The sequence below is a fragment of the Schistocerca cancellata genome, chromosome 9 (assembly GCF_023864275.1).
Source record: "Schistocerca cancellata isolate TAMUIC-IGC-003103 chromosome 9, iqSchCanc2.1, whole genome shotgun sequence".
NCBI lineage: Eukaryota > Metazoa > Arthropoda > Insecta > Orthoptera > Acrididae > Schistocerca > Schistocerca cancellata.
The window spans coordinates 323,985,114-324,001,430 of NC_064634.1; the positions used below are offsets into that span (position 1 = coordinate 323,985,114).

Here is a 16,317-nt window from a genome sequence, read left to right on the forward strand (position 1 = left end):
TTAAAAATAAGTTGTTAAAAATAAGTATTGTAAAAATCTAATAGACTAAGTTATACAAATAGCAACCTAAAAACTTTTTCAGGAGATGTCTTCTGTTTGTGGTGCGAATGAAGGAACTGCTAATTCCCTTCAATTTATTTCCACCTGGAGACTACGGCCCCACACTAGTTCGCCTGATATTCGGCTGCGGGCCGAGTCTCATACAGACGTCTATATCCAGGAAACAGAGAATGAAAATGGAATTCCCATAAGAATATGGGAACACACATGAGAAATATTCTTTATCTTCTCTTTTCCCTACAGCGTACATCCATTATTAGAAGGATTCCATACACCTTCGACCACTTTAAGTTGCCAAATGTTTTTCTAGATCGAGAATCATCAGTATCATGTTCATTTTGGAAAAATAGGCTTGATATCTCGTCAGTAACTGTGGGTCTTCCACATGGTACGTAGGTCTTGGCTTGTTGTAACGAAGACCACTCTGGTCCTTCTATATCGACCTTCAATTTATCTTTATTCATCCGTTATATCATTTATTGGTTCAAGCTTTAGTTGATTCCTAAGATCTCTAGTTTTCTATTTTATATTATTGCACATTATTCCCCAGTTCTTAGGAATCTCAAGTCATATGCTTGAATCTTATTTCTCTGTCGTTGCGCAAGTGACCATATTTAACTGCAGTATAGTACAGGAGCTGCCATAGTTTTATAAAATCTAAGATTAATTCATTCTTACCTTATTTTTTAAAGTTCAGCTTACATTATGAAACTTATAGAGCCATTTTGTTAGCTTTTTATCTATCCCCAATGTTGTACATAACTAGTTTGGTTTCCAAAATAGTTGAAACAACTTAATTTCCTTTTGTCTCACTGTAAATTGCAATTTGAGATCTTAGATTTTTTGACTGTTATCCATACCATTACTATCGTCTTGTCTGTAGAGATCTTCATATTACATTCTTGACACAACAAGCGTCGGGGCTGGTAGCACCTTGGTAGCGGTCTCTTGCCAGCTATACGCCGAAGACCACAACGGCAGCGTTGTGGAGAGGAAACTTTCTGTAAAGAGCAGCTAGTGGAACAGGTAACCATACCTTTCTGGGGTGCAGTAAGGGCGAACCACTGTCTACTTACTCGTGGTGAGTGTGACATCTTGAAAGGCTAGTGGTTTAAACTACTGAAAGAAATACAGTTTGCTATTAAGCTATAAGCTGGTACACCGTGCTTCAAATGGCTCTGAGCACTGTAGGACTTAACATCTGAGGTCATCAGTCCCCTAGAATGCAGAACTACGTAAAGTCACACACATCCATGCCCGAGGCAGGATTCGAACCTGCGAGCGTAGCAGCAGCGCGGTTCCGGACTGAAGCGCCTAGAACCGCTCGGCCATGGCCAGCAACATCCTCACATCTGTGCCATATAGAACATGTGCACTGGGCCCTGAACCCCGTCCCGGAATATCAAGGACGAGTTACAACATACCTGTCATTTAAAGAAATCGTTTCTTTATTTTAATCTGTGGGAAACTATCAAAACAATGAAAACTCTGTCACAGAATGAAAGATTCTCTCTGGAAAGAAGCTAAAGGCCATGGCTAAGCCACTCGTACGCGGTAATCGTTCTTCCAGGAACGCTAATCCAGCGAGATATGCCAGTAAGCTTCTGCGAAACAGGGAAAGTGGGAGAGAGGTACATGGCAGACGTGATGCAGTGAAGGCGACGTTGGGAAGAGTACCTGGATAATTGAATTCATTAAATCGTTGCCCGCAAAAAACAAGGGATCAAGGCCGGTTTTCCACACAGTTATCATCTGCCAGGAAGTTTATAAATAACACTGTTCTTTCATAATTCGATGTCAGACGGTTAGTGGAAATGTCAAGAGTTACAGAAATGGTGGTGGTGTTACTGGTGCTGCTGTGATTATTATGACGATGACGAAAATCACTCTGGCAGTTACCTTATTATAAGCCATTCTGATGTGAAATACTGTAATTATTTCCGTAAACCACCGGAAACCTTAAATGTCGAAAAGATTAACCAAATGGTTCAAATGGTTCAAATGGCTCTAGGCACTATGGGACTTAACATCTGAGGTCATCAGTCCCCAAGACTTCTACTTAAACCTAACTAACCTAAGGACATCACACACGTCCATGCCCGAGGCAGGATTCGAACCTGTGGCTATAGCAGCAGCGTGATTCCTTACTGAAGCGCCTAGAGCCGCTCGGTCACCGCGGCCGGCTTGTACACCATGAAATTAAATCGTTGACAGTTACAATGGCTTCAGAGAGAACAAAATAAGCATGTTAAGGACGTCGCACTTAGTATAAAAGAAGGAATTTTTGTTCGACAAAATAGATAACAGTATGAAGGGTGAGAAAAATAAAGCTAATGAGGAAAAATACACTGGCGTGCAAGACGTAAGAACGATAGTAGCTTTTGTATGATCTACATCTACATCTACATGGTTACTCTGAAATTCACATTTAGGCCTGGCAGAGGGTTCATCGAACTATTTTCATACTTCTTCTCTACCATTCCACTCTCGAATGGCGGGTGGGAAAAAGAAACACCTAAACCTTTCCGTTCGAGCTGTGATTTGTCTTATTTTATTATGATGATCATTGCTCCCTAAGTAGGTGGGTGTCAACAAAATGTTTATGCAGTCGGAAGAGAAAGTTGGTGATCGAAATTTCATAAATATACCTCGCCGCAAAGAAGATAGCCTTTGTTTCAGTGACTGCCACCCCAACTCGCGTATAATATCAGTGGCATTTTCACTCCTATAGTGCGATAACACTAAAACGAGCTGCCCTTCTTTGCACTTTTTCGATTTCCTATGTCAATCCTACCTGGTAAGGATCCCATACCGCGCAGCAGTATTCCAGCAGAGGACGGACAAGTGTAATGTAGGCTATCTCTTTAGTGGGTTTGTCGCATCTTCTAAGTGTTCTGCCAACAAAGCGCAGCCTTCCCCACAATATTATCTATGTGGTCTTTCCAATTTAAGTTTCTCGTTATTGTAATTCCTAGGTATTTAGTCGAATTGACAATCCTTAGACTTGTGCGATTTATCGTATATTGTATGATTTGTTGCCGGCCGAAGTGGCCGTGCGGTTAAAGGCGCTGCAGTCTGTAACCGCGAGACCGCTACGGTCGCAGGTTCGAATCCTGCCTCGGGCATGGATGTTTGTGATGTCCTTAGGTTAGGTAGGTTTAATAGTTCTAAGTTCTAGGGGACTAATGACCTCAGCAGTTGAGTCCCATAGTGCTCAGAGCCATTTGAACCATTTTGTATGATTTGTTACTGTCAAGTAACAAAGCCTGATGAAACTTGCGCCATACATAGGAGGAACTGTGAGAATGCAATAGAGAAGGTAAATGAAAGAAACAAGCAATGAGAGGAACAGAAGTGACCCTATTTTCAAAGACTAACTAAACCGAAGTCGCCGCAATTTATGATCATCCTCTAGGCGTTACAAACGGCGGGACACGGTTCTTCAGAGGGTGTGTGCTCACCACGAAGAGCAGTGCATGTTTTGCAGTGAGCTCCCATGCTGGATTGATAACTGCTGGATGATCTTTGTTGCATGTGAGAGTGCTGTAATACTTCCCCTCATCTTAGCACACACATGCCCGATCAAATAAGTCGGGGGGAACTGGAATACAAAGCCATTCGCCGAATATCCTCTCGTTCGAAGAATTCCTCCACCTGCACTATTCGGTCTGGTAACTCATCCATAAAAATGAAGTCAGGGCTGAACGTAGCCCTAAAAAGGCGCACTTTGGGAGGGAGTGGTGTGTCACAATAACGTTGGCAGGTGAGTTATCGCGTTCAAAGATTTGGAAGTCAGTAAGTCCTTGTCAAGTTAGACAATGTTCCTGGATGCATTATCTGTTCCCATATCTCGCCATATGAAGGTACTTTCAGAATTACCATTCAGACGGAGTACGCTCTCACCCGAGGAGAGCACCCCACCGCACTCCTCGTCGGAGCAGCGCCTATGCTCTCGGTACTATGGCAGACGGCGCCTCCGATGTGCGAGTCTCAACGGTACACAGCGTACTGGTGATTGAGCAAAGTGACCACACCCACGCAGTCGCCATCCTCCTGTGGAGCCTGAGATTGTGTGCCTTGCAGTTCTGTTAAAGTGGTTCCAATTGCTCCCACTGTTGGATGCCGGTGCTTTGTTGCCTGTTGCAAGATGCAGCAGTCATATGCTGGTATAGATGACTGTGGTCGACCACTTCCTCTCCTTCCGGCAGCAGTGTCTGTGGTTCGGAAGTCACCCATCCTCCCCCTTCCCCCCATGCACGTGAAACAATGCGGTGAACAACAACAAACACCTGACTTGCAACCGTCCGAATCCGTTCTTATTCCCTGAAACAATTCATACAAAGGTTTCTAGAATGAAATTTTTACTCTACAGCGGAGTGTGCGCTGATATGAAATTTCCTGGCATATTAAAACTGTGTGCCGGACCGAGACTCGAACTCAGGACCTTTGCCTTTCGCGGGCAAGTGCTCTACCAACTAAGCTACCCAAGCACGACTCACGCCCCAGGTCCCGAGTTCGAGTCTCGGTTCGGCACACAGTTTTAATCTGCCAGGAAGTTTCATATCAGCGCACACTCCGCTGTAGAGTGAAAATTTCATTCTAGAAACTTCCCCAGGCTATGGCTAAGCCATCCCCGCAATATCCTTTCTTCCAGAAGTGCTAGTTCTGCTAGGTTCGCAGGAGAGCTTCTGTGAAGTTTGAAAGGTAGGAGACGAGGTACTGGCGGAATGAAAGCTGTGAGGACGGGCGTGAGTCGTGTTTGGGTAGGTTGGTAGAGCGCTTGCCCGCGAAAGGCATAGGTCGCGAGTTCGAGTCTTGCTCCGGCACACAGTTTTAATCCGCCAGGAAGTTTCATATCAGCGCACACTCCGCTGTAGAGTGAAAATTTCATTCTAGAAACATCCCCCAGGCTGTGGCTGTGCCTTGTATCCGCAATATCCTTTCTTCCAGGAGTGCTAGTTCTGCTAGGTTCGCAGGAGAGCTTCAGTGAAGTTTGGAAGGTAAGAGCCAAGGTACTGTCGGATTTAAAGCTGTGAGGATGGGGCGTCAGTCATGCTTGGGTAGCTAAGTTGGTAGAGCACTTGCCCGCGAAAGGCAAAGGTCCCGAGTTCGAGTCTCAGTCCGGCACACAGTTTTAATCTGCCAGGAAGTTTCATACAAATGTTGTCCATGGCCCAATTTATAATGAAAAACATCACGACAGTGCTCCGTAACTGTCCGCTGATTGACACGTACTATCTTTTCCGGTCATGCAGCCGCCTCGTATTGTGGGACCTGGTCCATATGGCGCTATACTCACGCTAATCACACGTCATGTGACGTCCAACTGTTTGTGTACGATTGGGAGATTTCTGGCTATATACTCCTGCACTTTCAACCATTTTCGCCGAGTAGTTAATATTTTACGTTACTTTATCTATCTGGCTCTCAACTTTTTTAGATCAGAGTATTTCACGCATCTTAAGGCAGGCAACTCGCCCGTGACGCTGATGATGTAAGACGGGTTCCCTACGATACGGCGCATGAAGCACTTTCCAAGTCAGTTTTACGTATTCCGCCTACCTAGTACCTGTGCTACGGCGTGTAATCCGATCGTCTGCTGTGACTGTGGGCGTGAGTGTGAGTCATCCGGCTGTTGCAGGCATCCACGACCTGGAGGCGATCCGGAACGCGGTGACGCTGGACTCGACGTTCATGCTGACGGTGGAGGGCGACCGCTTCACGCAGACCTCGCAGACGGGCGACTGGAAGGAGTCCTTCTCGTACCGGCTGGGCGAGCCCTTCGACCAAGTGGCGTACAACGGTGTCAAGATCCGCAGCGTCATCACGGCAGTCGGCCCTACGACGCACTGTCACGTCCAGGACTACGCGGACGGCTTGCAGATGAAAATAGAGAAGTGCTTCAGCCCCGAGAAGCTCGTCCTGGTGCGTAAGCTTCCTCGAGCATCCAGCAAGACACCGTAGTCCTTCTCGTGGTCTCCCGCCCGGAGAGTGATGCATCTCACCACACTCGTCTTTCCCTTATTGGTCTCATCTTCCCTACATTACTGCTGCAGCTTACATCCGCTTGAACGTACTGTACACGACTCTTGCTTTCCCTCTACACACTCCTACACTCCACACTTTACTCAGTTACTGAAATGAGCTTTCCATGAAGTCTCAGGATGTGTCCTCTCAACAGAACTATCCTTTTCGTCAAGTTGCACCAAAAAAATTCTTTTTTCCATAAATAGGTTCAGTATCTCTTCATTATTTACTTGATCTACCCACCTAATTTCATATTCATCTGCAGCACCACATTTCAAGAGACCTATTCTCCTCAGATCTATACTGTTCCTCATAAAAAAAAAGGTTCAAATGGCTCTGAGCACTATGGGACTTAACTTCTGAGGTCATCAGTCCCCTAGAACTTAGAACTATTTAAACCTAACTAACCTAAGGATATCACACACATCCATGCCCGAGGCAGGATTCGAACCTGCGACCGTAACGGTCGCGCGGCTCCAGACTGAAGCGCCTAGAACCACTCGGCCACCAGCGGCCAGCTTCATCTTCTCTCCGAGTTGATTTTCCCCTTCCTTCTATCAATGTTTTGTTATTTTTTCTATTTTCAGAACCTTCTAAATTTAGTATTTTGTTCTAATTTTTTTCTGTTATTTCCGAGTCTTTGGTATCGTTTGCTTACAATTATTTTCTTATATCTCTAATTCTCACTAGTGTTCACTTTTTCCCTAAAAATTTATTCATTTATTTTGTATTTCCACATATGAGTGAGTCATTATTCTGATATTTTGTCTGCTATCAGCTCGTTCTCGGTTCGAAGTAGTGCTTTCGTGTTTCATCTGCAGAGATAATGATACAGAGAATTACTCACGCTCCGTCTCGTAATATGAAACAGACTCTGTTGTCACGTACGTAGGCTTTCAGTACAGGTATGTGTTTATTGATAAGGCAGTTGAGCGAATGTTGCGATACACAAGTCGAGCGATAAAGTGAGTCACAGTCATTTCATTTTCTACGGTCAATACGTAGGCCAAACAGTTCCTCATTTCTTTCCTTGTGACTGTCGAAGTAGAATCTGTCCTCTATATACCTTCAGTCTGCATATTGTTCACGTCAGAACATTCATCATCATAGCAGCTGCCGTCGATCTGCAGCTGAAGCCGCATATTCAGTACACGAAGTACTCAGTGTCCGAATTTTACAGAAATGTAAGAGACGAACGTCCCGTACAGTTTACGAATAGATGAGATCGTAAAATAGAAGTGAGACAACGTCCCACAGCTTGTCCCCCGTCGGTACTGTCGAACATTAATGCCTGCGGTATGCACTATCCCTTCCGGTAACCAGAGAATTCTCAAGACATTCGTTAGAAATCACTGAAGAGATTCTGTATTCAAATGGTTCAAATGGCTCTGAGCACCATGGGACTTAACATCTGAGGTCATCAGTCCCCTAGAGCTTAGAACTACTTAAACCTAACTAACCTAAGGGCATCACACACATCCATGCCCGAGGCAGGATTCGAACCTGCGACCGTAGCGGTCGCGCGGCTCCAGACTGTAGGGCCTAGAACCGCTTGGCCACTCCAGCCGGCTGTTTCAAATCCATGGTTTATGAAAATACACCCTACGTCTCAAATACGTGTTACCTCTCTTATATTTCTCTTTCCAAGAAACGCTGTTTCTTTGATACTTTCAGTCTGCATTTTATATCCTCTCTATTTCACCTGTCTACATTTATTTTATTTCACAAATACATGTGTACTTTCCTAATGTAATTCTTTCAGCATCGTCTTATTTAATTCTATATTATATCAACTTGTTTTCATTTTTTAAGTATTCGTACTATAATATAAACAGTTCAGACAAAAAAAGAATAGTAGCTTCTAAGATGTGGTGCTATAAGTGGGTGTTGAAGATTAGACATGTGGATCGGACAACTAATGAGCGGGTAGAACTAATTTTTGACAAAAGTTGAGTAAATGAAATTATAGGTTAATAAAAGAGTTCTTGAAACATGAAGGAATCGTCAATTTAATAACGGAATAAATTGCAACTGCTAAAGATTGTACTGGGAAATCAAGACATTACAAAAGTAAGAAGGTTCAAATTGATGTAGACTGCAGTTCTGAGCAGCCGCAAGACTACAGCAGCAATAACAACATATTTTCAAGACGTAATCAGTTCCATTCAAATGATCTCCCACGTCCTCTCCCGTCTTTGTCACGAGCACAATACCATCAACAAACCTTAAAGTTTCGTTACTTCTCCCTGAACTTTAATTTGTTTTTGCCAAATTTCTCCTCGCTTTACTTTACTGTTTGCTCAATATTTACGCCATTGAATAACACAGGAGTCACGCTACAACTCTTGCACTCACAGTATTGATTAGATGTTTCGTAAGACAGCACAGTGTGTATCATGTATTTCTCCAAGTATTTAAAATCTGCCTGTCGTATTTAATTGAAATTTAATTAATAGTCGTGTGGAGTACAGATTTGGACGACTGGTAGAATCCGACCCCGGTGACATCAGTTAAAATGTAGGTGCATCAGAAGAAATGTAGGTGCAGTAGAGGCAATACTGACCCTATGATGTATCTGGAAAGATGGAATGAACAAGATTAACCATCTGTAGCATTTGTAGATTTATAACAGCTCTTTACAATGGTACAGGGGCTGTACTCATTGAAATACTGAAGTTATCACTCATAAAATACAATCAAACAAAAGCTGTTTACAACTTGCACAGAAACCAGGTTGTAGGCATGAGAGATGAAGTGGGCTAGGGCTTAGCCTGTCTCCCATTTGTTCGATCTGTATATTCAACAAAGAGTGAAGAACATCAAGAAGAAATTTAGAAAAGCAACCCATTTGTAGGGAAAAGAATTAAAAACTAAGATGCTGTATTTTTTATTTTATTTTTCGAAACGGGTTTCAGTCATATGATCATCTTCAGCGAATATTACATGGTGAGGTCTTTGGAGTCAAAAATATATAGCTCTATAAAACTGCGGCATGTTACTTATCCGAGTAGAGACTGTCTTATCATCACTTCTCACATTCGACGGTACTGCAATTTAGGTTTGCTGATGATATTGTGCCGGCCGGAGTGGCCGAGCGGTTAAAGGCGCTACAGTCTGGAACCGCACGACCGCTACGGTCGCAGGTTCGAATCCTGCCTCCGGCATGGATGTGTGTTATGTCCTTAGGTTAGTTAGGTTTAAGTAGTTCTAAGTTCTAGGGGACTTATGACCACAGCAGTTGAGTCCCATAGTGCTCAGAGCCTTTTCAACCATATTTTGATGATATTATAATTGTCAGAGACTGGAAAGGACCTGGTACATCAACCGAAAGAAAAGATAATTTCTTGAAAATTGTTTCTAAAGTGAACATCAATAAGTCAAAAGAGGGAATGAGGAAATGAGTTGTAGGTCACCGGTTCTACTATCTGGACAGCAAAATACCAGACGACGGCAACAATAAACAAATTATAGAAAGAATATTACGAAAAACAATAAAATCGTTTCAGAAAAAGGGGGTGTTGTCACCAAGAATACAAATTTATGTGTTAAAATGTTTATTACTGAGTATTTGTCCGAAGTGTAGCCATATATGCAGGTGAAAGATGGAAACTCTACATTCCAGAAGAGAACTGCAGCGTTTGAACTGTGTTGTTGCTGAAAGATACTGAAAGTTAGATGTGTAGATCCGATAACCGATGAAGAAGTGCTCAAATGAATCATGGAGGAAATAAAGTTAAGGCAGACTTGTTCAGAATAAGGGATAGCTTAACACAACATATCTTGAGGCGTCAAGCATTAGTTACTTTGATAATGAAGGGATATATAGATGATCGAAATTGTAAAGGGGGTCCAAAGTTTGACTAGAATGAGCACATTCAAGTGGGTGTATGTTGCAGTAGCTACGGGACTTGCGCAGGACAGTCTATCGGGGAAAGTGAAGACCACAACAAGCAATACAGGCGTAAAATCGTAAGACTCATGTTGATTTGGCAGACCTACTTGTCTCTTACACAGCGACTGACTGATCTTTTGTGTTTCCTCGGTAAATTGCAGGAAGGTGATTTTTCCTGGTTTTGAGTTTTCATCAATTCTTAAAAAGGTTATCTTGATTACTATTTAATTTCTCCATCGTAACATTGACTCTTATTTTCCGAGACCGATTATTTGTTAATCCTAACCTCCTGTTCGGTTTCGTTGCACAGAAAAGAACTGTGTGCAATTTCGGCCCCGGGAAGGTGTGCCTTGGGTCCTTATACTTGGAGAAAAACGAAAAAATCCATAAAATTCTTATTCACTTTTTAACACTGAAAATGTTGTACAGATTTCGTTGGTTGACCAATACGACGGGAACATGATACATGAAACTAATGAAACCTAATGAGTACAGCGTCTGTGAGGCAAATACGGTGAGAAATGAGATTTCATCTTAAAAATTATTTTTCTGTGATGAAATCATTTTTTATTCTCAAGGAAACTATGTATTTGGATACTAACAGAATAAGATATTCCTTCTGCTTCTCTCTGTCTGTCTCTTCTTTTATATTTATTTATTTATTTGCAAATAATTCATCACAGTTTACTACTTTCAATTTGACAGCTAAATGTCTTAATTTATACGCTAATTCGAAGTGTGTGTCTTCAAGAACTAAGCACTCAACTGTCCTATTTCCTTAGAAACAAATTGTTCATTATATAAGAATATACAGCCTACAGTTGCAGGTTAACTTTATCGTTTACCTAGGTTTCAACGTTAGTAATAACGTCTCCTTCAGAACATAAAATATTATTTAAATGTTTGCCTAAAACAGGCCATGTCCTAAGTCAACTTTGTAAAACTTGATGCATAACCATAAGGTTATGTCACTTATATAAAAGAAGCTGTAGCAAATTCACTTTAAGCCCATTGTATGGGCCTCGTCACACGACGAGCCCCATTCTGAAGAATACGTTATTACTAACGTTGAAACCTAGGTAAACGATAAAGTTATCCTGCAACTGTAGGCTGTATATTCTTATATGAACACCAGTTGCTGTCGCTGCATAAAAATGTTAAAAATTATGAAACTGTTCATTACAATTATTGGTCATTTCTGAAATTTGATCGATTCCTGCATCAGCCCTTTAAATATTTGTGTCAGACTGTCGTGCCTCATTTTTCAGTGCATTGACCATTTTAGTTTTTCATTCAGCAGATGAACGGGATGAAAGACGGGCAGAGTGAGTTTTTGTAAAGCCACAATAGGGATGTCACAAGTGACAATATGAGATCTATAAAGCTTTGAAATGATACGGTAATCCAAATAATCCAAATACGGTGCTTTGGCGTCAGATGGGGCACAAAATACACAAATATAGGGACTGCTGTCTGCCCTGAGACCGGCTCGCCTCGCTGTGCCCTTTGTCTCCCTCTCTTTCGATCGTTGACTCTTTACGTTATCCGACCAATGCAATCTCTGAAATGAGAACGCATTCAGTTAACGAAACGTGAAATAGCCAACATGTCTACATTAAGTGATATATGAACCTTTATGCGGAAGTCATATATTATGAAGAAGATAGATTGTTTTTTCATGATTTCCTGAGCTGTAAGGTTCACTCTTTCCCTTTATCCTACTGCGTCCAAATATAGCGCAGATAATTGTTTATGGTAATAGAGCCAAAATTTTAAAAAATTTAAAAAGTGCAGTATAAGACCCACTGCAGTGAACAACTAGGATCAAGTGATAAATTCCTCTTCTCTCTTAAATACTGTTTTTCCAACACACCTTCATCTTCTCAAATGGTTCAAATGGCTCTGAGCACTATGGGACTTAACTTCTGTGGTCATCAGTCCCCTAGAACCTATAACTACTTATACCTAACTAACCTAAGGACATCACACTCATCCATACCTGCAGCCGTAGCGGTCGCGCGGTTCCAGACTGAAGCGCCTAGAACCGCTCGGCCACCACGGCCGGCTTCATCTTCTCTCCGAGTTCATTTTCCCCTTCCTTCTATCAATGTTTTGTTATTTTTTCTATTTTCAGAACCTTCTAAATTTAGTATTTTGTTATAATTTTTCTTTTTTTTGCTGTTATTTCCGAGTCTTTGGCATCGTTTGCTTACAATTATTTTCTTATATGTCTAATTCTCACTAGTGTTCACTTTTTCCCTAAAAAATTATTCATTTATTTTGTATTTCCACATATGAGTGAGTCATTATTCTGATATTTTGTCTGCTATCAGCTCGTTCTCGGTTCGAAGTAGTGCTTTTGTGTTTCATCTGCAGAGATAATGATACAGAGAATTACTCACGCTCCGTCTCGTAATATGAAACAGACTCTGTTGTCACGTACGTAGGCTTTCAGTACAGGTATGTGTTTATTGATAAGGCAGTTGAGCGAATGTTGCGATACACAAGTCGAGCGATGAAGTGAGTCACAGTCATTTCATTTTCTACGGTCAATACGTAGGCCAAACAGTTCCTCATTTCTTTCCTTGTGACTGTCGAAGTAGAGTCTGTCGTCTGTACACCTTCAGTCTGCATATTGTTCACATCAGAACATTCATCGTCATAGCAGCTGCCGTCGATCTGCAGCTGAAGCCGCATATTCAGTACACGAAGTATTCAGTGTCCGAATTTTACAGAAATCTAAGAGACGAACTTCCCGCACAGTTTACTAATAGATGAGATCGTAAAATAGAACTGAGACAACGTCCCACAGCTTGTCCCCCGTCGGTACTGTCGAACATTAATACCTGCGGTATGCACTATCCCTTCCGGTAACCAGAGAATTCTCAAGACATTCGTTAGAAATCACTGAAGAGATTCTGTATTCAAATGGTTCAAATGGGTCTGAGCACCATGGGACTTAACATCTGAGGTCATCAGTCCCCTAGAGCTTAGAACTACTTAAACCTAACTAACCTAAGGGCATCACACACATCCATGCCCGAGGCAGGATTCGAACCTGCGACCGTAGCGGACGCGTGGTTCCAGACTGAAGTGCCTAGAACCGCTCGCCCACTACGGCGACATTCACATATCAAAACGACATCTGCAGTGACACAGACGCGCACACAACTGTTTCACCTGAGAGCCAGAACAAGTGATGCAACATAGACGCTAGACTAAAAATGTTGCTTAAATTACATCTGGAGCTGATGATAACTGCGTAAAAGCCAATGTCCAGTATAACTTAAAGACTATGTTGTCATTGTTGTTGTTGTTGCTGCGTATCTTCAAACTGAATACTGGTTGGAGACAAGTTACCATGTTATTCTATCTTGTAAAAGTCACTTCATCTCGGAATAATTACAGGACATACTTACACTATTCATGCCTAACTCTTCCTGTAAATTTATTACCCTCCACACTTGCCTATAGTACCAAATTCACTATTATTAAATAACAGTGAATTTATATATTATTATATTATAGTTATATATTTAATATTATTAAATAATTGTGAATTTGGTACTGGAGGCAAGTGTGGAGGATATGTCCTATCAACCAACTCCACCACTTAGTCAAGATTTTCCATAAATTTCTTTTTCCCTCAAATCTGTTCAGTACCTCCTCATTAGTTAGTCAAATCTACCAATGTAACCTTCAGCACTCTTCTCTGGCACCACTTTTCAAATGTCGCTAGTCTGTTCTTGACTGAACTGCTAATAGTCCACATTTCACTTCAGCACAAGGCTACTCCCCAGATTAAAACTTTCGCAAATGACTTCCTACCAATTAAATGTATGTTAGACGTTAACAAAGTCACCTTTCTCAGAATCTTAGTACTACCTGTCGGCATTTTATATACTCTGTACTTCATCTGTTATTAGTTACTTTCCTGCCTAAATAGTCAAACAGTTATAGCAGCTTACTGCATTATTTCCTAATTTAATTCCTCCACCAAACGACACGTTTGCAAAACAAACGATTCCCGGCCAAACGAAGCGCTATAATCTGGACGGAGCCAGAAGTACAATCCTTAAACACATAGAATGGAGGGTAGGGGAGGGTATTTTATCACGGAGCATTAGCCCGCTCTTAATCAAAATCGTTCGAGATGTTATTATAAGTCTCGTATCAATTAATTAACCATTAAATACATTCAAAACTAATGTCCATCGTAAACATCAGTATGAGATGTGGCCCCACAGGCATAAATACACTTTGGTATTCTTTAAGCCGTGGAAGTAGACAGCCTCCGAATATCATCTTGAGGAAGTTCTTCCTACATCTGATACACATGTGGTGCAGAATTCTGGATTGAGGTTGACATAAAGTACGCGTTTCCTTATAGCGTCCCAGATGCGCTCTATGAGTGACAAAGCTAGAAACAGTGATAATGTAGACATTTATTTTCTATAAAGTCAAGAATTCAATTTTTACTGCTGTAGTTCCACTTTCCTACTTTTCACGTGACGGGCGTACGACTAATGGCTGGTTTTCTTTTATTTTTTTCAGACTCTCACCCTCAAGGATATCGTCGCAAGGAGAGAATACCTCGCTGTAAATAAGTGACATCCAGTTACTACAATCTCAAGAACCCCTTGAAATTGAATTTTCTTGAAGACATTTTAAGTTTTAAAAGCAGTAGACCTGAGTTCTCCAACACGGCTACTATGACGTGGCGTGGTGTGATTTGCTCACAAAGTCAGTGCGATCTGTGCAATGTGATTGCATCTCAACGTCTGTTGTTGTTATGGGCTACACTAAGAATGCTAATGAGGTGGTCTACTCGAAGATTAGTGCCTAAGCGCCTGAAAAGGAAGAACTGAACATTAATGAGCGTTGTACAGCTTCGGTCTTTCATCGACGGAGCTATCTTCGTTTATCCATTGTAATTCATTGTGCTCGACATCTGCAGTGACACAGACGCGCACACAACTGTTTCACCTGAGAGCCAGAACAACTGATGCAACATAGACGCTAGACTAAAAATGTGCAGTATGTCGAATAGTCATCAAATAATAAGTACTCGATAATGTTAATCGACTGTGAACGCTTAGTCTAACGTAAACTAAAAAAAGTACGGGGACATTTGAACGAGGCTATAGGAGTGCAATAACACTGTCATACTGTGTATACTCAGGCTCGCTGTGGTGAAAGTGGAACATGAACTATAGGGCTGAATAATGCTACTACCTCTGGTTCCGACGGCTTTGAACAAGAGATGCAATCAAAGTAAACATCATCACTGAAATGAAATTAATTGAGTTAGAACGTACTACTATACGAAATTAAACTAGGTGAATTGGTTTACTACATGTGCTATCACAACCCAGTTGATAACTTCATTGAAAATACTCTCTGTAATGCGTTTTATTACAGTATGAATAGCATGCTTCTATGGAACTTACTGACAATCACCATTAATAATCAGTGTACTAACAGTCAGTAGAAATATTACTTTTGACTGACGTTAACTCGACTAATTACGTTGAAGAGTTCCTAGTCTATTAGCACAGATACTTCACCTAAGTGGATGAAATAAAGTTGCAAGTAAATTATTAAAACTGGAGTTCAACAACAGAAAATTTGATATTGTTAATTACGTTGTACGCTGTAACTAGCATAAGTATTTTCTGCAAAGTTCCTTTAATGCATAGTATTTGTTACATTCAGTATCTGTTAATGGAAATTAAACTGAATAATAGTAAATTTCGTATGTTGGAAATTTCTTTTCGTGGAAGGCACTCTCTGGTTAACTTGTTCCTTATATCCTCGACAATCAATCCTATCCAGTTTTTAACATGGTTCTAGCGGTTATTACTTGTTTGATAGCTGCATATTTTAATGTCTATTTGCATTTGTGTGTGATATGATTGGAATTTCGTCAAAAGCGCCTTAAATTTTCTATTTTTAACCTGTTTGATCCACAATTGTGTATCTAATAATTTTATCGGTTCAAGCTGTAATCTGCCGCGCTACACTAATGGAAAAGGTCATTTAAGAATTCTACATTTGTGTTTCTATTTGAAAAAAGGAAACAACAGTGTGTTAATATCACAACTATGTTTTATCAGAATAAAGTATGTAGATATTCCAGTAACAGACGCTATTGCTGTTAAACTATTTTATTTATTAAATGAATTATTTGCCTTCGCCTCTGGGGAATCTCCAGTCCCTAGCCACACAGATCGAATTTAAGAACGCTTTCGTAATGACTAAGAGTGCACGGACAAGAACAAAGTGCTCGAATTAAGAAGGGATGTAGTCTATACATCGAAGAAGGAATGATGGAATTA

The 16,317-nt window shown here is 41.2% G+C and overlaps 1 protein-coding gene and 1 non-coding gene across 3 annotated transcripts in view; both read left to right on the plus strand.

Moving 5' to 3' along the window:
- Positions 1-14,789, plus strand: part of LOC126100998 (fatty acid-binding protein, muscle-like) — a 63,424-nt gene extending 48,635 nt beyond the window's left edge. For both annotated transcript variants that reach the window (XM_049911663.1, XM_049911664.1), the window contains 2 exons: positions 5,702-5,985; positions 14,534-14,789. In XM_049911663.1, coding sequence (XP_049767620.1) covers positions 5,702-5,985; positions 14,534-14,590 — 341 coding nt within the window. In that variant the 3' untranslated portion in view covers positions 14,591-14,789. The remainder of the gene's footprint in view (positions 1-5,701; positions 5,986-14,533) is intronic.
- Positions 9,168-9,251, plus strand: Trnas-gga (transfer RNA serine (anticodon GGA)). The gene is given in 2 exon segments: positions 9,168-9,207; positions 9,217-9,251. It is a non-coding gene; the product is annotated as a tRNA-Ser (tRNA).
- Positions 14,790-16,317: the final 1,528 nt, after the last annotated feature.